This window comes from Schistocerca serialis, chromosome 3 (assembly GCF_023864345.2).
Source record: "Schistocerca serialis cubense isolate TAMUIC-IGC-003099 chromosome 3, iqSchSeri2.2, whole genome shotgun sequence".
Classification (NCBI taxonomy): domain Eukaryota; kingdom Metazoa; phylum Arthropoda; class Insecta; order Orthoptera; family Acrididae; genus Schistocerca; species Schistocerca serialis.
This window is the reverse complement of record NC_064640.1, coordinates 144,860,242-144,887,452: the sequence shown is the minus strand read 5'-3', so window position 1 is coordinate 144,887,452 and position 27,211 is coordinate 144,860,242. Positions and strand designations below refer to the sequence as shown.

At 37.9% G+C, this 27,211-nt stretch overlaps 1 protein-coding gene across 1 annotated transcript; it reads right to left on the bottom strand.

The window, feature by feature from the left end:
* Positions 1-5,048: 5,048 nt before the first annotated feature.
* LOC126470725 (THAP domain-containing protein 1-like) lies at positions 5,049-27,149 on the bottom strand. The gene is made up of 3 exons (XM_050098728.1): positions 27,004-27,149; positions 26,213-26,920; positions 5,049-5,223 (listed from the first exon to the last, which is right to left on the bottom strand). The coding sequence occupies exons 1-3, from the start codon at positions 27,105-27,107 to the stop codon at positions 5,049-5,051; spliced, it is 987 nt and encodes a 328-aa protein (XP_049954685.1). The 5' UTR covers positions 27,108-27,149.
* Positions 27,150-27,211: the final 62 nt, after the last annotated feature.

The following is a 27,211-nucleotide window of genomic DNA, read 5'->3' as shown; positions in this document are numbered from 1 at the left end:
AGGTGTAGCAAAGCTAATGCAGTGAGCGCTCAGCTACGATTTACTCTCTTCTGCAAGAAGGAAGTCAGTACCAAGACCATGTTATCTGTGCACCGTTCAATCTTTCGACCAACTTTGTTGTATAGGAGTGAAAGCTGGGTGGATTCAGGTTACCTTATCAATAAGGTTGAGGTTACAGATATGAAAGTAGCTAGGATGATTGCAGGTACTAGTTGATGGGAACAATGGCAGGAGGGTGTCCACAATGAGGAAATCAAAGAAAAACTGGGAATGAACTCTATAGATGTAGCAGTCAGGGCGAACAAGCTTAGAGGTGGGGTCATGTTACATGCATTGGAGAAGCAAGGTTACCCAAGAGACTCATGGGTTCAGCAGTAGAGGGTAGGAGGAGTCAGCGTAGACCAAGGAGAAAGTACCTGGATTCGGTTAAGAATTATTTTGAAGCTATAGGCTTGACATCAGAAGAGGCACCAATGTTAGCACTGAATAGGGGATCATGGAGCAATTTTATAAGGGGGACTATGCTCCAGACTGAACGCTGAAAGGCATAATCAGTCTTAAATGATGATGATGATGATGATGATGATGGTGTAATCTTTACCTTGTAACAATGACGCCCTGTATCCACCCCTGACCAGCGAACATAGCTATGGTAATAAAAGGCTGTGAATCATATGGAACATTCCGCCTGACCATCACAGAAAACAACAAGAAAAAATGAAACACACTCATCATTGGTTAACAGTCCTGTTGTATTGTAGAAATGAGATGGAGGAGGAGGAGATGGAGATTAGTGTTTAACCTCCAATTGACAACGAGGTTATTGTAGAAACAACTCTGCTCATGTAGTATAATGAGAGCACCTAGTTTGGAAATATAATTGTTTAATGCATGCTAGAGGACATACGTAGATATTTAACATGAGTTGTGATGTGTGCACACACTGTACTAGAAACAGCTGCTGACTGGATTTTCCTTCATCAAGACTATCCCTGTGCTATAAGAGCTGCAAGTAAATTTATCTGGGTATATAATTTTTGAACATGTCGCCACACCCTGCTTGTTCAGTGTCATTAAATAAACATAGAAGAGAACTAGAAATTCTAATTAAATCAAGAACTCTTTTAAACCAATAATATTAACAAATGTTTGGGATGTGTGATAAATGCAAAAGCGACTTCATAATAATCGAAAAGGAGTTAATGTGATTGTTGCAAATATATGTTGTTATTGTATAAAACAACTCCATTCCATACTTTGATGAGGACGATTTATGGAAAATACTGATAGAGCAAAAAATATTCTTTTTATTTTTGCCTGTAAATTAACAAAATCTTAGAAACTTCCTCTACTGCAGATTGTGCAACTATGAATATCATATTTTATTCACAGAAATTATTCTTAGCGGTAGTTTCCTTGCCAAGCAATCTATCACCACGGCCAGAACACTTGAAATAAGGGTAAGAAAATCTCACAAGGGCACCGGCACAAAATAACTTCCGTAAAGAAAAAATCCGCGATTGGTTATGTTAACTTTTCAGTCTGTGGAAATTTCGAAAAATGATCCTTTCTAATTAACGTTAGCAAATTAAAGCACACTCCTAAAGCAATTTTTTTTTCATAGGGATTGTACTTTGAGCACTAATAACCTTAAAGAAGAAACCCCAGTTCACAACGTTCACTGGCTCAGTAGAGAAACATTGTTACCGGTGGGTTCGATCAGCATGCTAGTGTTACGGGTATGCCTCGGAAGCTCAAGTGCGAATCTCTGGAGGGAAGAAGACATTCATTTTTAAGAACACTACTGAGAAAGTGTAGAGAAGCGGGATTTGAAGCTGACTGCACAACGATTCTACTGCCGCCAACATAACATTTCGCGTAGGGACCACGAAGATAAGATACAAGAAATTAGGGTTCATACGGAGGCATATAGCTAGTCGTTTTTCCCTCGCTCTGTTTACGAGCGGAACAGCAAAGGAAACGACTAGTTGTGGTACAGGGTACCCTCCGCCACACGCCGTACGGTGGATTGCTGAGTATGCAGATGCACATTATTTAAAAAAATAAACACAAAGAGAGTGCAAACTTATTGTCAGTCACTTAATCGAATGCAAACATACTAGAAAACGGTTCCCTTCTTTTTATCTCTTGCAATTCATTAGGGATTTGCCATTTGTTCTTTCTGAGTGTCCCCACATACGACAATCTGTATTCCGTGGCCAAGTCGTGAAGGAGACTGGTGTGTCTCAACCAGGTGTCAGCAGTGATATTTCGGCCGGAGTTATGGAGAATAGTAACCAGACGTTCAACCACATCTGCAGGTTTGTTACTGACCTGGAAAGGACAGTCGATTTGCCTTCGTGTGTAAATTTCCGTTTTCGTTGTTTAGTATACACCTGAGTCTACTGCAGATGGTATCTTTATCCCATATCTTGCGGGCTTGGACAGTATATACTGGATGAAATTACACCTGCCTCTGAAGGCGTCTTAAGTTTTCGTCTCCTAGACAAGAACACTGTTGGTGATTCAGTGCCAACTCCTGAAAAATTCTCCGAATAGTGGCAAGACGATCTAGAGCTTTCTGATCTTGCCTTGTTTCTCTGTTGGCAAACGTCAGAACCTGTAGTAGGAAACGGAACCGCACCAGAGTCATGATGAGTCACAAAATTTCAATCTCGAATCCGCGTTAGCCCATAAATCCTAGAGCTTTACGCCCTTGCTACACGGGACTTGCAAGATTACCCATGATGCACCATTTCCGCCGTCGCCTACCGTGTAGAAGGGGACTACTTGCAAGAGATTCACGCGTACGATCGTTAGAAGGCGGAATAAGATTGATCCTATTCTCATGCGTATCTAGGTGCTGCGCGCATGCACAAACGTCCGAGCGAAGTCCTTTGTGAATTGTCTCTCCTGTTCAACGAAACGTTGTAGTTTGTTCATCGTAATGGGTCGAACATCGGCTATAAGCATTCAGTGGAATTTAAACGATAAGATGCTTGTATGAAGAAGTGAATATAAACCAGTGATCCGGATCTATCTGGAATTGCTCTTAAGAAATATGTTCTTGTTCACTCGCATATGCACTCGCACACAAGCCATAAAGTATCTTTTCATGAAAGGAAAAACGTGAGTTTATCTAGTAAATTAATACTGGCAACAGAAAAGCAACATTTCTATTGGTTTATCCATGATTTCCATCTCCTATAGCGAGGTCGTTTACACATGTAAGTGACTTACTTTTACATGAACTGCACGAAAACAGCTATATACAGCGTCACAGTGTCCGTCTGAAATACAGTTAAATATAATAATCACTACCAAAGGACATAGAATACTTGATAGTCCCGAAAAGTAAATTTAAGCCGTCGATTCACTTGCTGGCAGTTGACACCAAAAACAGTACACACGTAGGGCAGACGACTAGACAGGCATGTACCTTGTAAACGCTATTTTGTAGTTGAACCGTCTGTCCCGTGGAGCACTGCGATAGACGGCGACTTTTTTTGTTCGTGTCGCACGTCCTGTGTAAAACGGGCTTTAGTTTCCAGCTTCGTAGAGTCCACTAATATATAGAAGCCCGATAAATGCTTTCAATGCTGTTTGATCAGTGGGTTTGACGGCTCTTTGCCATGAATAATAAACTTTTACGGAATCAATATATTGATTTGTGAAATGTGCAATGATGTCAAACATAGTTCCATCAAGTAAACAGGCTCACGTGTCTAAAATTTTGTGCATACTACGAACTCTACTGATCGGGCTGATGGCGTAGAGTATAGACACGTTGATGAATAGCTCAGTGAAAATTAGTTTTGTAGCGTCGGTAAAGTGTGTATTATGTAGCTAAATAGTTGAAAATGGAATAAGGATATGTTCCACTTTTCAAAAATTGTATCACACAGAGTGTTTACGTGTTTCATATTTTCGTAACTCGTTTTGTGAATGTGGAGTACGTACGTGTAACGGCCGTCAGTCTGCAGTAGAAATGTACGCCGCTGAAATGAATGAAAGCGTGTTGACGTCTCATTGACGTGATATGGAGACATGTGAGCAGTATTTCCATGTACTTAAAAAGCCATGAAAAGTTCCACAGGTATTTCACACACGTTTATTGACGAAATCAGTCTTGAGTTTGAGAAGCCAAAGAAGGCTGTGCATCATAAACAATGTGAATAAACATTAGTGCCTACAGAGACACATAATCGATTCAGTGTTCTTGACGACGGAATACATACAAAAATAAGTGTAAACAATATAAACAAACATGAACTACAAGCCTACAAGCGCAAAGTACCAAACATAATGTGAATATACATTCAGACAATCATGGACGTGGCCTAGCGGAAATTTTACGTATCGAACATGGAATAACTGCTACATCTTCTGTAAGCCAGGTGCACCAATGGATGAGGTAACAAGAATCATAGCAGGATGCAAAAGCATATAATTCTAATAGATGTGCTGTAATGATTGGGGGTGCCAATAACATATATAAAAGTGAATTAATCAAAGCCACAAATAACCTTAAAGAAACTCTGAGAATGTGTCAGTAGTTGTCATTGGAATTCCACACAGACATGACTTGAGAGAAAGTTATGGTGTGAATGTAGAAATTGCTAAGGCAAACAGACAGTTCAAAAAAATATGTAAAGCATTCCTCAACACACATTTCGTATCTGTTGATTTCTTTACTAAACATGGTTTGCATTTGCATACAAGTGGAAAGTCACTCCTTGGACATAAAACTGTACAACTGCTAGACAAAATAAGAATAAAGAGACCATTGCCATAGTGGGTAATCCAACATCAGCAGAAGTACCCAGTCCAGAAACAGCAGAAGCCCAACCAACACTACAAGCAGCTTCATCGACAGCACCACCAACAGTGTCAGCAATGTGTAATCCAGGAACCACCACAACACTCTTAGCAACAACAGCAGAAGCCCAACCAACACCGCAACCAGCTTCAGTAACCACTTCATCAGAAACGACAGCAGCAGCAGCAATAATTTCTGCATTACCAATTAGTCCAGTAACAGCAGAAGTCTAACAAACGTCACAATCAGCTTCATCTGCAGCACCACCAACAGTAACATGAATGAGTACTCCAGGAACTACTACAACAGTCTTAGCAACAACACCAGAAACCCAACCAACACCACAGTCAGCTTCAGTAACCACTTTTTCAGAACCAAGAGCAGCAGCAGCAATAATTTGTGGGCTACCAATTAGAAAAAGTGTGAGGCAGCCAAATCACTTCGAGTATTTTTTAGTGTCAAAGAGCCTCAAGAAAGCAGCGTTAAGATAATAAATAATTTATTTAACTTTGCATCTCACAATCAGTTTTCACTCCTATATCAGAATGTACAAGGTTTATGTAATAAATGGGTGTACTTGATGTTTTGTTAAGTGACAGTTTTAACCAAGTATCTGTTATATGTGTCAGTGAACACTGGTTACAAAACGCTCAAATATGTATAGCAGCCCTTCCCAAATACAAGATCATAAGCAGTTTTTGCAGAGAAAAGTACAGATGTGGAGGTGTTCGTATTTATGTTAGAGACAATCTCAATTCTAAAGAAGTAAAGTTAAGCAATGTAAAGTGTATAGAAGAAGAATTAGAATACTGTGTCTGTGAAATGACTGACTGTGGTTTGGTAGTTGTCTGTATATATAAGTCACCTTCTGGGAATATTCCTTTATTTTTAAAAAATGTTGAAGATCTAATGAATATATTGAGACTTAGGTGATAATCAACAGTTGTACTGGGCGATTTCAACGTCAATTTTAGAAGTAATAATAATGCACACAAGGATCAATTGCTAAATCTCTTCACCTCATATAATTTAGAAGTTGCAGTAACTGATATCACCTGGTATGGAGAAGGGAGTGAGACAGCAATTGATCGGGACTGTAGTGATGAGGTCGAAGTAACAAATGCTGATATCTCTGACCACATGGCAATCAAGCTCTTACTAAAAAAACATGGTTAGGGAAAAACATGGCAGTGGAAACTATACAGAAACAAGATACATTAATGAAAGCAGCCTTTGGAATTTTCATAACATGTTGCATGGTTTTGAATGGGACTGACACCCAATCAAGACTGTAGACTCTAAATATGAGTCATTTTTCTCTGATTATTAATACTACTTTGATGTCGCTTTCCCCATAAAAAAGTAAAAATCTCTCTCAAATATAATTCATGGTTAACTGCAGGAATTAAGAAATCTGCAGGTACTCTTAGAAATCTGGGTTGGCATTCAAAGTGTAATGCAGCAGTAAAAGTCTACAGAAAAGTTATTCATGCAGCAAAAAACTGAAAACATTTAATTATCAGAAAAGGCAGCAATAAAACCAAATCAGTTTGGAAGGTTATAAACCATAACACTGGTAAATGCAAAGTGACATATAATAATCTTATCATAAAGAATGGAGAAAAAGTAGTTGAAGACCCTCGATGTGTTGCCAATATGCTCAATGACTACTACATTAACAGTGTTCAAAATCTTATAAAGAACCTGGGAAACTCAAAAGGTAGTAAGTCAAAAGATCCAGCAAATGAAAAGACAATGTTTTTGTACCCAATTACGCATTCAGAAGTAAGAAATGCAGTTAATAAGCTGAAAAATAAAATGTCTTGTGGATGTGATGGTAATCCTGATAAGGTCCTAAATCATAGTGCGAACAAAATAATAACTGGACTAGTTGATATTATTAATATATCATTTAAAACTGGTGAACTCCCTCCCTTCTGCACTTAAAAAATCAATATTAAAGCCACTTTATAAAAAAGACTGTCCATATGCCATACAAAATTATAGACCATTGTCACAACTCAGCTTTTGCTAAAGTAATTGAGAGGATTATGTATGAGAGACTGAGTTTCCTAAACAAATGCAAAACTCTAACGAATGCACAGAATGGGTTCAAGAAAAATAGGTCTACAGAAACAGCTGTATATCACTTTTTGGAACAGGTTTTAACTGCAGCTGGCTGTGGTGGCCAAGCGGTTCCAGGCGCTACGGAACAGCGCGACCGCCATGGTCGCAAGTTCGCATCCTGCCTCGGGCATGGATGTGTGTGATGTCCTTAGGTTAGTTAGGTTTAAGTAGTTCTAAGTTCTAGGGGACTGATGACCTCAGAAGTTAAGTCTCATGGTGCTCAGAGCCGTTTTTTAACTGCAATGGATAATGAGGACTTAAACTGTGGAATATTTTTGGATCTATCCAAGGCATTTGACCTCATGAACCATAACCTTTTGCCAGAGAAACTGTATTTGCTATGGAGTATGTGGAAAAGCACACAGCTGGCTTCAATCATATCTGCACAACAGATATCAAAGTGTTGGAATAATACAAAATGGCACAAAATATTACTCACTATATCTGAAAGTCAACTGTGGTGTACCCCAGGGTTCTGTTCTAGGTCCTCTGCTCTTCTTAATTTTTTTAACGATTTTCCTAACCATCTTAGAAGACCAGAATCAGTATTTTTTGCATATGATATGAGCCTTTTTATCAAGGGAGTTAGAAAAGCTGACCTACAAGAAAAAATAGCTTCAACAATGAATGAGGCAGCTGAATGGTTCGAGGACAATTACTTAATTATAAATGACAAAAAAACACTTGGATGAATTTTAGGCACATAAGGAACAAAGTAAAAAATAACATAAGAGTAGAGATTGGGAAATGTCTGATAGAACAAACTTCTTTTACAAAATGTTTAGGTGTATGGCTGGACAATAACTTGAGATGCGAAAAACATGTTTAACTATTAAATAAAAAACTTACTAAATACTGTTATATATTAAGAAAACCTAAAGAAAACTGCAATTTTGAAACAGTACTATGTGCCTGCTACTCTTACATACATAGTAATCTAAGATATGGTATTATATTTTGGAGAATACAGGTTTCACAAAAAGTTGTTTTAAGCTCCAAAAGAGAGCTATACGTATTCTGAAGGGCGTTTCCTACAGAGATCCATGTAGAGGGCTCTTTAAGGAGTTGAAAATTTTGACCCCCCTCATTTATTCATCTATGAATCAATATGTTTCCTGAAGTCAAATCAAGAATTCTCTTCTCTAAACAGTGAAGTACACGACTGTCAAACCAGAAACAGGCACAATTTCCATAGAAACATACATTCAAAATCCCTGTACCAAAATAGTGTGATGTTTATACCCAAAATAATGTTCAATGCCTTACCAAAAGAAATAAAAAGCATACAAGACTTACCTATGTTTAGAAAAGAATTAAAGAGGCAACTATTACAAAACTTACATATATTTCAAAAAGAATTAAAGAGGATACTATTAGGTCAAAGTTTCTATAATGTTGATGAATTTCTTTGCTATCTAAACAGATAGTGCTCATCTTTTGATTTTTCTGCATAAACCTTTGTTTTTTCCAACTTGCATGTAAAAAGAAGACAAAATATGTAATGTGTAATTAAGAAAATATTAAAGTGTAACTAAGAAAATGTTATTTCCCTTCATGGATTTTTCGTATAAACCTTGTAATTTTTTTCGTCTTGGGTGTAAAAAGAAGACAAAATATGAAATGTGTAACTAATAAAACGTTATTTCCCTTAATTGTTAAAAATATAAATCACTCTCTCTCTCTCTCTCTCTCTCTCTCTCTCTCTCTCGCTCATTCTCTCTCATTCTATACGACAATTCCTATATCATGCATATTATAAAATGGATGATAATAAATTGAATTGAATTGATTTTCCTAATTAGGTTATGTTTCCCCTTTTCGACGTATGATAAAGAGTTTTTTTTCTGAAAACAGAATCGATCACTTTTTACCACTCTTTTTATGGCAAACATGGGATTCATCGTCCTCTTCGCCATCAAATGAGACACCTGTGCTGCTTTGCTCTGTCTCTGAACGATACAGACTTCTTCGATTATTTTCTCCACATACATGTCACAGTCTTCTTCTGGTGCAGTGTAAACTGTATGTGGTAGGATTGTCACCAGGCCTGAAGGACCTGTGAATCCTGACAGACTAGAAATGTCATTAGGTCTCATGTCACATCCATCAAATAAGAGTTGATGTATTTTTTTCAATGTTACCAGGCTTATTAAAATTATATTTCTTTCTTGTGTAACAAGATGATGATAGTAAGTTATTATCCAAAACATTCATAGATAGCCAAAAACACAGTACACATATCTGGTGTGACATATGTAGTCATGTTCTATCTGTTGGATACGCATACGTATTTGCCAATGGTATTTTATCGGGGAGTAAATAGCAACAAGTGAGAAACATCACTATGTAAATGAGCTACATCAAGCATCAAATCGCAAAGCTGACACATTAGACCTACATGATAATATGGTCGTGTGGTGTCTCTGAGATACAAAACTGCCTCACATTGATCAACCTGAAGCGGGCAAGGTCACAGCATGACTGGCACTACTCCCACAACTATGTAAAGGAATAGAGAATACATAGCTTTGTATCTGAGAGATCCCACACGACCATTAGTCTGAAATGCCAGTTAATAACACGGCAACAGGCTGGAAGAAATATTATGATAACCAAGACTTAAGACAAAAATCGTAAGATTAAGCTTTATCATAATGGATATTTCTGAGGCTTATGGAGTGGAAGGATGTAGGTTTGTATCCCATGACTTGCTATTTTGATTTTTTTATGAATGTAATACATGAACATTTTGATATAACATTTAAATCTGATTAGACAACGTAGGATAAAATAAATATTTGGGTGTTTATTTCCGAATATGTAGTGATTTCCACTGCGAGTGTAACGATGAGCAATAACATTCATTTTCTTCTTTGTCACAAATATTCACACTTTGTACAACCACAAACACATCCTGTAAGGAGTTCTCACTACAACTGCCAGATTCTCCTGTCAGTAACACATCTATAAACACCAGTTCAGCGATTTAGCGATCTACACATCGATAGCCTCATTTCTGTTCACCATCACAGCTCCACTACGTCACAATTGCGTCAGTTCCTGCTAAAAGTAGCGTGAAACTTACTCGACCCTCAATCATAACACCTGCAAATATGCAACTACCACGTGAACCAATACATTGACTAAACCCAAATAAACATACGGGGCAACCGTGGGCAAAAAAGACAGGGACAGTCTAAAAACTTAAATAATAAGAACTACAACAACGTTCAAAACGCAACACTGAAGAAAAGAAAACACTCGAAACTGTCAAAAATTAAACTCTACAAAACCATACAAAACGCACCATCCCAATCTCCATGCACTACACTAGTACACCTGCCTAATATCGTGTAGGGCACCCATGAGCACACAGAAGCGCCGTAACATGACATGGCATGGATTCGACCAATGTCTGAAGTAGTGCTGGAGGGAACTGACACCATGAATCCTGCAGGGCTGTCCATAAATCCGTAAGAGTACAAGGGGGTGCAGACCTCTGCTGAACAGCATATTTCAGATACGCTCAATAATGTTCGTGTCCGGGTGGTTTGGTGCCCAGCGGAAGTGTTTAAATTCAGAAGAGTGTTCCTGGAGCCACTCTGTAGCAATTCTGGATGTGTGGGGTGTTGCATTGTCCTGCTGAAATTGCGTAAGTCCCATCGGAATGTACAATGGACATAAAAGAATGCAAGTGATCAGACAGGATGTATCACCTGTCAGAGTCGTATCTAGACATATCAGGGGACCCAAATTACTTCAATTGCATGCACCCCTCGCAATTACAGAGCCTCCACCAGCTTGAACAGTCCCCTGCTGACATGCAAGGTCCTTGGATTCATGAGGCTGTCTCCATACCTGTACACATCCATCCACTCGATTCAATTTGAAATGAGATTCGTCCAACTAGGCAACATGTTTCCATTCATCAACAGTCCAATATCAGAGTTGAAATGCCTTGGCGATGTGTAAAGTTTTGTGTCGTGCAGTTATCAAGGGTACACGAGTGGGCCCTCAGCTCCGAAAGACCATATCGATGGTGTTTCATTGAATGGTTCACACACTGACACTTGTTGATGGCCCAGCATTGAAATCTGCAGGAATTTGCAGAAGGGTAGCACTTCTGTCATGCTGAACAAGTCTCTTCAGTTGTCGTTTGTCCCATTCTTGCAGGATACTTCCCCGGCCACAGCGATGTTGGAGATTTGAAGATTTACCACATTCCTGATATTCACAGTACACTCGTGAAATGATCATATGGGAAAATCCCCACTTCATCGCTACATCGGATATGTTGTGTCCCATCACTCGTGTGCCGACTATAACACCAGATTCTAACTCACTTAAATCTTGATAACCTGCGATTGTATAAATAGTAACTGGTCTAACAACTGTGACAGACACTTGTTGTCTTATATAGGCGTTGCCGACCGCAGTGCTGTATACTGCCTGTTTACATACTATTTCTGTATTTGAATACGAATGCCTATACCAGTCTCTTTGGCACTTCAGAATGTATAGCTCAACCCTAGGCCATGATGCCAATAACTCTCCCACCCCCACAACTACAAAAGCCGGTATAACAATCTCCAGTTCACATGTATAGCTCAACTATAGGCCAGGATAGCAATAAACCCTCACCACAACTACACAAGCCGGTATCCCAATCTTCAGTTGACCTATATACCTCAACCCTAGAGTAAAAGTACTCTTACGATATCAGTGGCTTCTCCATCACAAGTTGCAGTTGGTTACTGTATTCGTGGCGAATCATGGGAAGTGAACATGATGAATGATGAGTCAGATAGGACAAGACAGTGGAATCCACAAGAAAATAGAAAGCTTCTCAAGTGTATCAATGTTTTTTAATGAAATCATAGGAGAAGGTAGATCAATCAATGTTTATTAATGAAACATAGGAGATGGTACGTGGATCAATGTTTGTTAATAATACAGTCGCTCATTTGATATATTAATAAAAATTGATCCATCTAACTTCTCCCATGATTTAATTAAAAACATTGATCCACTTACTCACGCTGGTTATGCAAACACCTATGAGTACAGTTTAAACTTTACTACATATTCTGTTTTATATGACAAAATTCTGCACAATATATTTCATTGTGCCGCCGCATAAGTTCGTGCACTCCACATCATGACGACTGTAGCATACTTAATAACGCAATGGCATACCTTCCAAACACATAACCACCACATAATTAATCCACTGGATCACGCCACCTCTTCAAACAGCACGCCCTCTACAACAACATTTATTTCACTTTCACTCCAAAATAAACACTCCGCGGCTCGATGACGTCACACAACGCATCGAGGCACAGTGCAACGTCACAGGTCGAAGCGGACGGCTAGTATCCTGCAACCAAGTATATAATAAGAAGGGCGTCGTGTGTCACTAGCTGTAAAGAACATCGTGAAATGTTGTTGTACTTCTTTTTCCCAAAAATTAAGCTTGTTATTCATTACCGCTGACTTCCTCAGAAGCTACGTGTGCGACAGAAAAACCTAAAATAATTTCACACTTCCTTGTATCACTGTTCCCATTTTTTATGCTTCCTCTCGTTGGATTTCATATAATACGATACTATAATTTCTTTTGGGGACAGGAATGCCGTTATTAAATGAGTCAACGAAGGAAAGACGTGACAACTTCAACCAAACGATGATGTCGTATTGATCAGCCATGGGGCCAACGAGATTTACGGACCATGCAACGAACTGTGGGCGTCTCACTAGAAGTCTTGTCTGACACACTTTGCGAACGCTCAGCTCCGTGCAGGGCCCGCGGGAAATCAATATTTGATTGAGATGGTAGTCAACAAAGGTCTTAATTTTGTTGTGTGCTATCGAGAACTTGCATGCATTTAAACACACAGTCAAGAATTATTAAAAGCGTCTGAAATAGTCACTCGCTCCCGACCTGAGACAGCTGCTGGCCCTTGTAAAACCTGCAGTTTCAAGTGATGTGACGTACACACAATGAGCATGACGTCAGATCTCTCAGTCAATCATGGAACACGGACTTCACTGAACATAGAAGCTTCTTATCTTCACTTGGTTGTCAACTTTGGGATTAGTTGTACTGAGTGGTTATAATTAAAGGGCCGCTACTCACAGAGGTCCAGAGTGGGCTGTAATCATTGCATGATAGTGAAACTTGATAGACATGCTAATGCATTAATGTGAAATCGATTTACATGGGAACAAGCCATAACAGTCAATTATAAAATAAACATTAGGCTTTCATAACCTTTTTGACCTTTTCTGCCCACATCTCGCTCCTAATCTGTTACATATGGACACATTTCTAAGCCTCTTTCTTGTATTCACAGCACCAGACTTGCACCTGCTGGGGACTGACCATGGAACAAGAGATAACCTCAACTTACATTTACCAAGAAAAAATAAACATAAAACTCAAAACAGCATTTTCTACCAAGGAATAAAACTGTACAACAAATTACCAAAAGAGATTAAAGAAATTGAAAAAATACACTTATTTAAAAAGGCAGCAGAAAAGTACCTCTTGTAAATACATTTTATACGTTGAAGGATTACTTAGATAAAACAGAGAAGGAGTTTGGTAAAAAAAGTTATACAAATAAATAACAATAATGATTATAAAATGTCCAACATTCCACATAACTCCTTCACACTATGTTTTTTTTTCATTTTTTCCCCTTTTCTAGAAATACTTACCCTGAAGCTATGAATAGCACAGTAGTAACTCCGCTTCCTCTTTCTGAGCTCAACATTTCACTAATTATAGAGGGATGCTGACTCAGTTTTTCAGAATAGCAAATAGGAAGCTGCACTACAGAAAATGGCCCAGAAATCACCAGTGTGTGTGTGATTGTGTTTGTAGTGAGTGAAGTGTTATATAACAATATGTGTATAATGTGTGCAGTGACTGATAGTAAGATATGAGTGAATAGTGAGGCATTAGATTATTTAATAAGGTTTTTTTAAAAAAAGTATTGTATACCAGGAGTAAATCTAATGATTGTCTCTAACTAGAAGTCTGTAAATGTATGTGCATATATTTATTTTAAATTGGTCTTAACTTGTAAATACTTTGACATGACCTATATCCTTGTAAAAAGAGATCTATGGATGAATGAAGCTACTACTACTACTAATTTCTTTTCCAGCGTAAATTGGTTCCACATTAATGCTTTAGCATATTTACCAAATTTTGCTGCCATATAGTAATTATGGCCAACACTGGAACTCTGTGAGTAACTGTACTTTAGTTATAACCACCCCATATATTAGAAAATGAGCTTATACTCGCAAACCTATGTCATACGGAAATAATAAAGTTTGTAAAGTTTGTGAAACAAGGCTAAATTTGTGGTTTATTTAGTTAATACAGTACACAGTGTTTCTCCAATGCCCATAGTTGAATCAATTAAAACAGATACTTTATTCATGATAGACACTGCATTACCACTAATTCATTTTGTGTATCTTATTTGTAGTATCACTATTGTTCCCAATATAGTGGTTCCAATGAAGATGCCTCATGTAAAAAAAGTTTAATGTTTATCTTGTACATAAAAATATTGTTACTTATTTACCTGTGAGATAAATAGAGTAGATGTAGGAACTATGGGACAGGGCTTCAGATATTTGTACACGTTTACCCAGTTCCTCACTTTGATGCTACTCCTAGAAGCAATTTCATCAAACAGACATGGCACCAGCATATCAATATGTTAAGAAAAATTCTCAGATCTGATTACTTTGCACTTAAAAATCTCTCGTTATGTTGAAATGCGTAAGGAATTTGTATATATTTTCACTAAACAGTGTTTTAAGCCATGTGGCAGTGTAGCAAAAACAAAAATAAAGTATGTATTCTACGGAATATTGCAGTCAGAATGTTGTGCTGAGTTGATAACGGAATATCTTGCAGCAATGCCTTCAGGGACAAGAGAATCTTACAACTCTTTGTCAGTACACTCACTTCCTAGTGAAATATGCAGTTCATTACAAGAGTGAACCAAGAGTAAACTGTAGAATTCACTACCACAATAGTAGAAGTAAAACTTTCCATAAAGACTGTGAATCCCAATCTAAGAGTTCAGAATGGGGTTTAATGTTCTGGTAGAAAAATCCACAATAGGTTACTGGTAGACACCTGATATGTGACTCTGAATCTACAGACACTCAGAAAAAAAGTAAAACATAACTCCTACAATTTATTAGAATATACAGAGTTCCAAATGCATCTAAAAATGTCCAGGTATTTTCTATACATTCTCACAACTGGTATGTTATATAATCGAGTTACATTACTTGCCTTTATGAAATATTGGTTAAGAGGAATCTTTGATACTAGTTTTCAGCTTTGACCAGTGATGTAGGAAACATGCAACTAATGTCAGAAACATATGAACTATAATGTGACATCAGTGATGATTTTTGTCAAGTGGGCTACGTTAGATATTTGTCTGTCATCACAGCCAGGCTTTTCGCTTTCACATTTGTTGGTTACTTCAACTATCAACCAAAGTGTGAAAATATGCACCAAAAGGTGATGTAACAGCATTTATTAACATTATATCACTGGTCAAAGCTAATGACTAGTATCTAATATTTGTCTTGTGTGATGTCCTTAGGTTGGTTAGGATTAAGTAGTTCTAAGTTCTTGGGGACTGGTGACCTCAGATGTTACGACCCATAGTGCTCAGAGCCATTTGAACCATCTTAATACAAAATCTTTCTTCAGAGCAGCATAAACAGGGCATTTAAAAAAGTGTCACATATTTCTACGAGAGGTCCTATTGGTAAAACTAGAAGAAAGATCCTATAACGATATCTCCAGAAACCAATATTACATTATTGCACAATCTGTTGTCCTCCCATTCTTACCTGTGTGTGACATAAAGAATAGGCATAAAGTCTTTACCACCCATTTGACACATCGTTTAGCCCTTCTTCACAGTGAATCACACACTTTTTCAGATATATCTGGATCCATTGAAATTGCATCACATGCATTGTTCACATGCACCAGTACTGTCTGCACATTGTTCTTGGGTTGTGCATAACTAATACCTGTAAGTGTCGCTATAGTCAGAAATCCAATTGACTTAGGTCTGGTGGATGGGGAGCCCATGCTACTGGACCACTTCGACCAATCCGTCACCCATAAAACATTACAGTGAGATGTTGTCATATGATCCATTGCAAATGGTGTGGTTTCCCATCGTGCATATACCACAGTCAGTGTCTTCTTACCAAAGGGACGTTCTCCAATAGCACTGGTAATTCATTACACAGAAATATGTGATACTCAGCACATGTAAATTTGTTTGGTCAAGTATATGTCCCACTAAGTCTGGCAGTGATAATTCCTGTCCATACACTAATAATAAAGCAATCCTGATGCCTCACCTTCATGATTACTCCAGGATTTGTATCTGCCCACACATACATGTTGTAGTAATTTACTATGCCATCTCTTATGGATCCTGACTTATCTGCAAGAACTACACATTACTCATCACACATAAAATGGTCCATATCACAACAAGTATTGGTTTCTGGACATATAATTATCGGGTTTTTTTCTAGTTTTAATCAATATTTCGTCTACAAATATGACGTTTTTAAACACCATGTGTTATTTCACTCAATGCTTGTTTGAACTTTGCAGTCGAAAATTCTAAATCCTTATAACTTCTTCCTTTTGTGAGCAATCATTGTTAGCCGCTCATGAGTTGAAATTGCTCGTCTAATTCAAATATTTTTACCATTTTATATAAGGAGTTACTATAGGCAATAGATATTTATGTCTCCATGTCCATCCTTGAACTATTTCGCCAGTAGTCTGTTCACCGTGGGACTATTGAAGACTGTGTTCACTTAATGAAGCACTGTCTTGACTATTTATATCATTCTTCATATTTAGTACTCTTTGTTTTAAATTTCTTTTCTGAAACACAAGTTTGAACACAGACGTAACAGTGTTTTCTCCAATGAGAGTACCTGAAGTGAAAAAATATGAGAGACCGTAGTCGCCTACTGCTGAAACTTGTTTGTAGACAGTCAAATGGTGGCCACCAGTAGACTGAAAATGTGTTAGTTTCGTGTTCCATCAGTCATTTTGCATGATAGATGCTATTGATGTGGAATGAGTCATTTTACATTCACACACAAATTAATTTGTACATATGGTTACATTCTGAACATTTCTAACTTTTTTCCCTAACAGGAAAAAGATATACAGATGTTGAGAGTTAGTAAGTCCTACCGACCATCTTTTACACATTGTAGTAATAGAAATTCTTCTACAGAATGGAAGGAGTTGTCAAGGAGAAATTTTCTCAGTTTGTTTTCAAATTTTACTTTGCTGTCTGCCAGACATTCTATATCAGTGGCTAAGAGATCAAAAATTTTTGTTGCAGTATTGTGCACCCCTTTTTGTGCTAGAGAGAACCTTAATGTAGAGTAATGAATGGCACTTTTCCTTCTGGTATTGTAATTGTGTACATCATTGTTGAGCTGTAGTTGATTATTACAACAACCTTCATGAGGGAGTAAATATACTGTGAAATGGCAGTCAGATTGCCCAGCTCATTTAACAGATGTGTACAAGATGATTGTGGTGAGCATCACATATTATTCTTACGGCACGTTTTTGGGCAATTCATCTATTTATATATTTATTTATCCCATGTGATCAGATGGTACACAGTGTGTTGCAGATGTCGGAAAATATCATTTAACGTTGTTAACATATATTAACATAGGCCTATGGTATCCTAATGTATTATATTGCTCAATGTTTTCAATTTAACACAAACAGCAAGATTACTGTGCTAAGGATTCATTTACAGAGTAAAAACAGTGACACAACAAATATGACTTCACGGCTTAGCAAAATGTTATGTTGTCTTCGATGGACTTAATACTAGTGGGAAGATTGTTGAACAGTTGGAGGCCCATGTGGAAAGCTCCCTTTTTACACAGTTGAGTGTTTGTACGTATAACATGCAGGTTTGCGTTTTTCCTGGTGTTGTGTTCATGTATTTCATTATTTTTACGACCCTGGGGTCAGTTGCCACTAAGTGGTTTCTGAAAAATTTTAGAGTCTCAAGAATGTAGAGGCAAGGCAGTGTAAGGATTTCCAACTTTCTGAAGATGGGTTTGCAGGAGTCTCTGGGTTTGCTCCCTGTAATAATCCTCATTGCTCTCTTCTGGATTCTGAATGTGCTCAGAGCAGTTGGAGAATTTCCCCAGAATATTACACCATATTTTAGGTGGGCTTGTATGTAAGTGCAGTATGCACTGGTTAATGTTTTCAGGCTAGCACATGTTTTCAGTAGACTCAATGCATAACAGCCAGTACAAATCCTAGCATTTACCTTTCCTGTATGTGTATTCCGTTTCAGGTTATCTTGAACCCACAGACCCAGGAATTTGGAAGCAGTGTCGGTATCTATTGACTGGTTATTTACAGTGACAAATGGCTGAGAGGAATTTGTATTTTGTGTTGTGTGAAAGTTCATGGAAGCTGTCTTTTTGGTGTTGATAGTTAATCTGTTGATTTTAGCCCAGTTGCTGAGTTGTTCAGTGGCCAAGTTCACAGCTTTTTGCACAGCCTCTGTATTCTCCCCTTTGAGGAGTACAGTTGTGTCGTCAACAAATATTATTGTTTTGTGTGCATCAACATTCAGGCTCAAGTCATTAATACACAGGAGGAAAAGTAGGGGTCCCAATACTGAGCCCTGTGGAACACGTTGCTTTACAGTTTTATTACTTGATAGTATTTCGGTTATTGAGTTGCTTTGTCTATTCGAATATTTCATGCTGACTCTCTGCATCCGATTGGTTAGGAATGTAGCAATCTAGTTGTTTGCAATTCCTCTGATAGCATAGTGTTCTAATTTTTCCGGTAATATTTTGTGGTCAACATTGTCAAAAGCCTTTGACAGATCCAGAAATATGCCTGTTATGGGTTGTTTTGTGTCTAACAGTTCTAATAGCGTATTTATGCAATCATATACTGCAGTTTCAGTAGATTTGTTGCTTCTGAACCCATGTTGGGCTAAACTTAGTAAATCTTTTTTTTTTGTACATTCGTTTTTCAAAAACTTTAGAAAAGCAGGATGAGACATTCTTTCCCAAAACATTATTGCCTATGAAATCATTGAAAGAAAATATGCAAAATATGTCAGTTTACTGATTTGCGTCTCCCCAAGGTTTGCAAATAATTCTAAGATTAGATTAGATTAGTACTTATTCCATATATCATTAATACAACACTTCATAATGATAAGGAACGTGACAGGTTAATAAAAGGTGTCTATACAAGATATTATATTACACAAAATATTACATGACACTTAATATTTTTAATTTTTTGTGGGGATGTGGCTGAACTAAGTTGCTTTAGGAGCTTCAAAAATGTACTTTTTGCAATTTTGATTCTCATCAATATGGACACCTAAGAACTTTGAAGTGTCCATCCTATTTATTATTTCCTCGCCATGTGTTACACTTCTCACTGTTGTAGTATCCTAGATCGGCAGAACTAGGTATGCTATGTCTTTTTAAAATTGAGGGTGAAATCATTCGCAGAAAACCAGTCATTGAGACTTTAAAAACTATTTTTAACATTTATTCTGTTACTATATTTATGCTTGAATTGATTACAATACTAGCGTCATCTGTAAAAAGGACTAACTGTGCTTGTTATAAATTAGACAGAAGATCGTTTACATATAAGAGATGCAATAGTGAACCTGATATTGAGCCTTGCAAAATCCCATATGCGATTCCTCACCAGTCAGAATTATGCCCCTTAATATTCTGAATGAGGTGGTGCACTGGACCCACATTTAAAGGGATGGCAGTCCAATTCCGTGTCTGGACATCCTGATTTAGGTTTTACGTGATTTCCCTAAATCACTTCATGCAAATGCAAGGATGGTTCCTTTGAAAGGGCAAGACCAATTTCCTTCCCCATCCTTCTCTAATGTGTTTGGTCTCCTCGCCCAAACCAACCATTATTAGTAGAATTACTAAGTAGAGTTTTCTGCATTCTTTTGGTTAGGTATGACGTTATCCACTGGTTGACTATACCATCAATTTATCTTGTAGAATGTTATGATTTACGCACTTAAATGTATTAAATAGGTCGCAGAAAATACCAATTGTCGCTATTTAATTTTTTAATACTTGCAAAATCTGGTGAGTGAACATATAAATCGCATTCTCAGTAGAGCAACCCTTCTGAAAGCTAAATTGTGATTTGCTGAGGATATTATTGTTGCTTGGGTGAGATACTATTCTAGAACATATCACCTCCTCAAAAATTTTGGAAAATAATGTCAGTAGTGAAACAGGTCAGTAGTTGTTGACATCTGTCCTATCACCTTCACTTAAGGGTTTAACAACACTATATTTCAGTTTCTCTGGAAAAATGCCTTAAGTTAGTGATACATTATATATTTCAGATAAGACTGGTGTTATTACATGGAAACAAACGTTTAGCATTCTATTGGAATCACCATCAAAATCAGATGAGCTTTTATTTTTGAGAGAATGTATAATTTTTCTTAGTTTCAGAAGGAGAAGTTGATGATACATTTATATAATTGAATTTTATGAGAGTTACATTTTCGACATACTGCTGTGATTTTTCTCTGCAACTGTTTGCTTATGTGCTTTCTGCCATATTGTCGGAGAAGAAGCTGAGTAGCACTCTGGTGTACTGTTTTGATACTGAACAGTTGCATGGAGGGTTGTGAGTTCAAAACTCATCAGGACTGTACAATTTTAATTTCTATATTCGTCTTTGAGTGCATCCTAGAAGTATCCACAAATGTCAAGAATCATTGTACTGGAATGTTCTGTAACTGTGTTCTGGCCGGAGTCAGTTTGCTGCGTGCTCTTATATGTGTAAGTGCTGAATAAACCTTCCTTAAGTGAAGTTAGTGATGGTCATTCATCTAATTATACCTTCTTCTACGTGACATTATTCATGAGATGATTATGAAATATATTTGCTACCCATCAGTCATCATTTATAACCCTTTCATTCAGTTCAATAATGAAGTTAGCCTTTTCCATGTCTGATTGTCCTGTCTCTTGTTTCACTATATTCCAGATAGCCCTAAGTCTGTTATCAGAATTACTGATTTCTGACATTATGTGCATGTTCCTTGATTTTTTTAAAATAATTGTTCTTAGTAATTTTGTGCTGTTTTTGGTAGTGTGCACCTACTACATGATCCCTACTTGTTCTTGCAAAAGTTACATTTCCCTTTTCCTTTCACAAGGTACTTTAATACCTCTAGTGATCAATAATTTTTTACATGACTGTTTAGTGTTCTTTCTAATGAGCTTAAGTGGAAAGCTATTTTCAAATAATGATATGAATTTATCATGGAATAGATTAAATTTTACTTTGCCATTTGATTCATTATAAATATCATTCCAGGTCATTTCCTGTAAACTATTCTTACACGCATTTGTCCCAGAATCAATAATTATTATAAGTGATTTTTACTTATGCACTATGTTATTTCTCCTACTAGCTATTTATCATGATCAGAGAGAGTATTTGTTATTGGGTGAAAAGCTATTTTCTTACTTTGAGCTACACCAATGATAGCACTATGAATTAGGGTGTAGTGTCTTCATCCACCCACATTAACTGAGACCAAATTGTAGGAACCAAATAAGGAAATTTGTGGGAAGTCCCTATGGGACCAAAAAGCTGAGGTCATCGGTCGCTAGGCTTACACACTACTTGATATATCTTAAATTAACCTATGCTAAGGACAACACACACACCCATGCCCGAGGGATGACGCAAACTTCTGATGGGGAGAAGCCGTGCAAACTGTGGGAAGACGCATGAGATCTTGAGGCTACCCCATGCGGCAACCAAATAAGGTTTACAGATCGCCTTTCCTACCGCAATCCTTCAGAAAATCGACATTGAAGTCACCACAGACAATTAACTGCTTGCTGCTATCTGACAGTACAGTAAAGAATCCAGATTCAAACGGTTCAAAATATTCCCTGTGGGGATCTATATACAGTTATAATTTAAAAAGAACTATTTTTCAATATTAATTCGGAAGTAGTCACTTATATGTGCTGATCAATACAAAAAAATACTTGTCTCGTTATTTCTTAACTTGTGTCCTGTCTTAATATATGTAATAACTCCTATTTTCCCATATTAATTCTGCATGAGTACGCTGCTATAGTGTAATCTTTTATTTATATCTTATCTAACCCTGTGGTGCTCTGAGAGGCAAAGTATGTCCATCTTTTCAGAGCTCGCTAAATTCTCTGAACAGACAAGAAGCACTTCTACCTTATTAATCAGTACTCTAATATTTTAATGAAATAAGCTAACCTTACTGTTCTTTGCATTCTTAAGCATCTTCTTGGGCTCTCCTATTATTCTCACTTCTTTTAAAACGGTGTCTGAATCCTGATTCAAACCTACAAAATGTGCCTCTCTGATACCAGTAATCACAGGGTTGTTGGTGTGTGTGATGATGCTTATCTCTCCTATCCAGCATGTCATGTCGATGCACGAAATTTTATTTATTACATCTGTGTGCATTTGCGCAGATAGGTCGTTTCATATGGACCGGCCTCTTAAGGTTTCTGGGTCATCTTTAGCTAAAATCTACAATACTGCATTAACTGCCAGCACGAATTTGTTTAGTTCACACCATCTCGAAAACTGTATCAATACAAATTCCGACCCTTTCTGTCCTCCGAAGGATACGCGTGCAGGAAATCGTATCTTTTTTTTTCTTTATTGTATTTCGATTCCCCTTGAAGGGGGCGGGCTGGCAGCAGCTTATTACGCTGCTCTGCAGCCTACAGAGTCCGGCCAGAGAGGAGTTTGAGGAGTCGGAGGCGATTGTGGGCTTTTGATTGGATGGAGCGGAGATGAGGGATCCAAGTGAGGTACCGGTCAAAGGTGAGGCCAAGGTAGGTGAGGGTGGGGATGAGGCGGACAGGACGGGCGCAGACGGTAAGGGAGAAATCCAGGAGCTGGAAGGAGCAAGTGGTACGACCTACGATGATTGCCTGGGTCTTGGAAGGATTGATTTTCAGGAGCCACTGGTTACACCATGCAGCAAAAAGGTCATGGTGATTCTGGAGAAGGCGTTGGGACCGTTGGAGGGTAGGAGCGAGGGCGAGGAATGCGGTGTCATCTGCATATTGCAAGAGGTGTACTGGAGGGGGGGATATCGTATTGTGTGAAAGCGCGACTTAAATGGTTGTGCGATCGATGTGTAACGCTTTTTGACAGATGTTAACAATTTTTTGAATGCCTTCGTCATGCTTTCAGTTGTCATCCTCTTTATTTCATGTACGAATGCACAGTTTCGGCCTTAGGCCATTTTCAATTGTTTTGTGGATGATTATTTTGTACTATATTATGCCATGTATGTCCTTGCTCCTATAAGTGCGTGGAATGGTCAAAAAACAAATTAGAAAGGTTTTTTGCTATTTTAGGAGCACGTTACTTTCGAGTATTTCGAAAGTCACGTGCTCCTAAAATAGCAAAAAAAAACTTTATAATTTATTTTATGACCATTACATGCAGTCACGCCAAAACTGTACAATCGTATATGAAATCAAGAGAATGGCAGCTGAAGACATCACGAAATCACTCAAAAAATTCATCACAACTGCAGACACTATCGCATTGAGAACTTAGTTAACACACAGTCTAATATAACAGTCGCGACACTCACTGCTGTAAAAGTTGTTGCCGTTTGACAGATGGAGCGACACTAGCGCTCCAAGCGGTAGGTAAGGTGAACGTCAGACGCGTCGTAAGCATAATGTTTGTTTACATCCATTTCCTACGTAATTTCCGCATTATTTGAGTTATTTTCTTGCCTCCAAGGGTTTGTGTGGTATTAGAAGGCATATATGTTTCTAAAAATGATTCTAAAATAAGCGCCAGCACGGACAAAAATCATGAATAGAGTGGCAAGCTACAACACATTCGTGAAGAAACACTTGTGACATTGGACAGAATTGCAGCTTACCACGTTCATATCAAAAGAATATAAACACACAGATTCACATGTCAGAAGCACAGACATGTACCTCTACTTGCAAAAACGATCGACAGCTCGTTTATCGTTCTGTAGGCCTACTGCGTTTGTTTGTCATTTTCGCCTGTTGCCACAAGTACGACCTTCATCTTTTTATTATTCTAAGTGGGACAAGCAACTGCCAAATAGTGGGAAGAATATGCTGAAAACACTATAATGAGCTGATTACACTACATTTCACGAAAAACCAAATATTTGTATAATTTTCAAACAATCTGTCAGTGAAGAAGGTGCTGACAAAATAATGTCATCACACGAAAGAAGCAAGGGAAATTAAGTGACTAACAACAGAAGTGAACGAAATACATACCAAAGAAATCAGCAGCCCAAATGAGCCAACTTCTTCAGTTTCTTATTTGCTTTCTTGTTGTTAGAAACTACGTCTTGATTCCAATATTTCAGCCTGTAAACGAGTCTCACTTTAACAAATAACTTGATTAACAGCAGCTTAGTTTCTTCACAACATCCAGGAGGAAAACTTGGGACAGCCATCAACAAGTTCACATATAATTCACCACAGTTTTTCTTGTGAGAATGTTCATCAAAAACTGAAGCCATCTGATTTTCACAATCCCTAAAAAATAAACAAATATTTTCACTGCAAATAACCAAGCTTCCAAAATTGTCTTCGTAACTTTTGAAATGGCAATAAAATTTGTCATTTGCATCTAAGTCCTGGCTGTTGTCTACAAGTAGATTCCTGCACTTGACACAATTATGTAAAGAAAAAAGTTTCTTCAAGATGTAACCAAACACATATCTCATACTGTTTTGTTCTCCAAGGTCTGCTGGAACTTCCACATTTGGTAGCTTTGTTGCAGAACTTGTATCACTACTGCATAACAACTGTGAGACCTTTAATGTTTGAGCAGATTTCATGTCCAGTATTGCCTGACCCCAGTCAATTCCTTCACAATTACTGCTTGCCACATTAGAAGAATTTATCAGTTTGCTTAGTGTACAGTTGTTAAATGCAGCACAAAACTGCCTTGGAGATGGGTTGCTGCAAAAACCACCTCTCTGCCTTATAGTTGAAAAAAAGTTTTCCAATGTGTCTTGGTTAATTTTACGTGAGAATAAGTACAATTTTGTTCCAGTCAGTACCTCGGCAGCAAGCATTTCCAAAGCACATATATTGCTTAGAAGCCCCTTTACACATTTTATCCTCAGGGAGTAATCTTTTCCATCAGAGCCTACAAATTTCCAAGAGTGAATCCATGGCTTCATCACATGTAGAACATCCAGATGCTCTGAATCACTCCTAATACAGTTCCTTAGATGCACAGGCCCTTTCACACTGTATGTATTAAAGATATCAAAAATGTCATTAACTTTCTGACAAAAGTCTGAAGTGCCAGTTGCAGATAATGGCATACTACCACAAAACACAAGTGTGTCAATACCAGCTGCCACTGTATGGCTTAACACACGAACTGCAGTACCCACTTTCATTTTTGAAAAAGCTGGCAGTTCGACAGCTTTTTTAGTCAGCTTGGGAGCTAACTTGTATTTCCTGTGCAAGTCATTTGAATAGAGCTGAGAAATGTCCTTCCAAGAAGCAGTACCAACCAAACCATCATTTGATGTATGAATTATGTCATACCTAAATAGGTTGTTTCTGATGCTCTTAAACAAATGTGGGGTGTCATAGAAGAAATAGATCTTCTGCTCCTCATATACCAAACTTGGATTGTCTTGTGTAATTCCCAGTCTCTTTCTCCAGTCCACAAAATTTGAACCCTGATCAGTCACACAGGTCTTCACAACCAAGCCAATTTCCTTAAGTCTTTTGACTACTTCATAAAATATAGCAGTCAAATGAATAGCTCCCACTGTTCCTTTACAAAAACAGTAAAGCAATGGTTGTTTGAAACATGAAAAAATGCCATTAATCATTATCACCAACACACTGTTGGCAATTTTAGCTGTGCGTGTAAACCCCAAGTCCTCAAAACCAATAACAGTGTCAGAAGTGCTGTCATATGTCAAATTTGCCATTAGCGACATTTCATCCAATGACATATTCACAAGTTTATCATTATCAGAAAAATGTTGCACCTTTTGCTTTAAAAGATGGAATATATTGTCACTTATCCCACATTTTATTTGTATGCCTTCCACATACCTTTGTAGTGTACGCACTGATGGAAGCATAAAACATTCTGATAAAAACCTGTATGCCTGAGTGCTGTAATATAGTAAATTTAGAGCAAACAGCTTATTTTCGTCTTTCCATCTTGCAGCACGTTTCTCTTTCAATGGCATGCTAATCTGGCTTAACAACAAGTCAAGGGCATCTTTTTTTAAATATCGGGATCCTATAGTCTTTAACATTCGTTTGTCCTTGTTCACTTGCTCCTTCTGATACAATTTCTGTCGCTGTCTGTAGGCACTTTCCTTGTCCCGTAATAGTTTCGCTCGAAGTCTAGCGATTTGCACATTCTGACACTTCACACGCTTTTGCAAGACACGAACAGCTGCACTTAATCTAACCACTTCATCGTCAAAGCAGGTCTGTGTTGACGATTCACACGAATCTGGCACTGATACATGGTGAGCTGAACCAGCTGCTTCTGTGTCATAGGACTGTTTTACTGCTTTAGATTGACTGTCGAATCTTTGTGGCAGTTTCCTCTTCATCGTCAGCTGAGGTGGCTTATTTGGAATGTCAAACAGGGTGGGTACTGCATTCCACACGAGTTTGTTGTTGTCTGCGTTCATGAACTGGTTTTGTTCGAAATGTAGCGAACAAAACCTAATATTACTATACAGGTACACTGGGTCTTTCTTCATGAGGTCTTCTCGCCTGCTATTAACAAGCCATTTTCTGCTCCTAAAACGAAACATTCATCATTTATACACATATAGTTTGCAAGTGAATCCTGACGATACAGTTTAGTAACATGATGGTTATACCTCTCAGGATCCTTAGGAAACCTAAAAAAAGACAGCTTTGGTGTCTTCTTTCTGTTGTTGGTGCAATTTATTGCGCTACAAACGCTCCCGCCAGTAAAAGCCATTGTAAAAATCAAAATAAACAACCACTATTCTCCTTCACGATCGCGCCGAACTCACAGTGTAACCTACCAGCCGCTTGGGGCGCTGCTGGCGCTGTAGGCAACAA

Excerpts from the sequence above, each read along its gene's own strand:
- LOC126470725 (XM_050098728.1), bottom strand. The coding sequence starts at position 27,107 with ATGGCTTTTACTGGCGGGAGCGTTTGTAGCGCAATAAATTGCACCAAC. Across the intron at positions 26,921-27,003 it reads TTTCCTAAGGATCCTGAGAG|GAGCAGAAAATGGCTTGTTA; the intron begins GTATAACCATCA and ends GTTTCGTTTTAG. Across the intron at positions 5,224-26,212 it reads TCAGTGCGTACACTACAAAG|CCCACAAATTATTGCTGCTG; the intron begins GTATGTGGAAGG and ends TCTAATTGGTAG.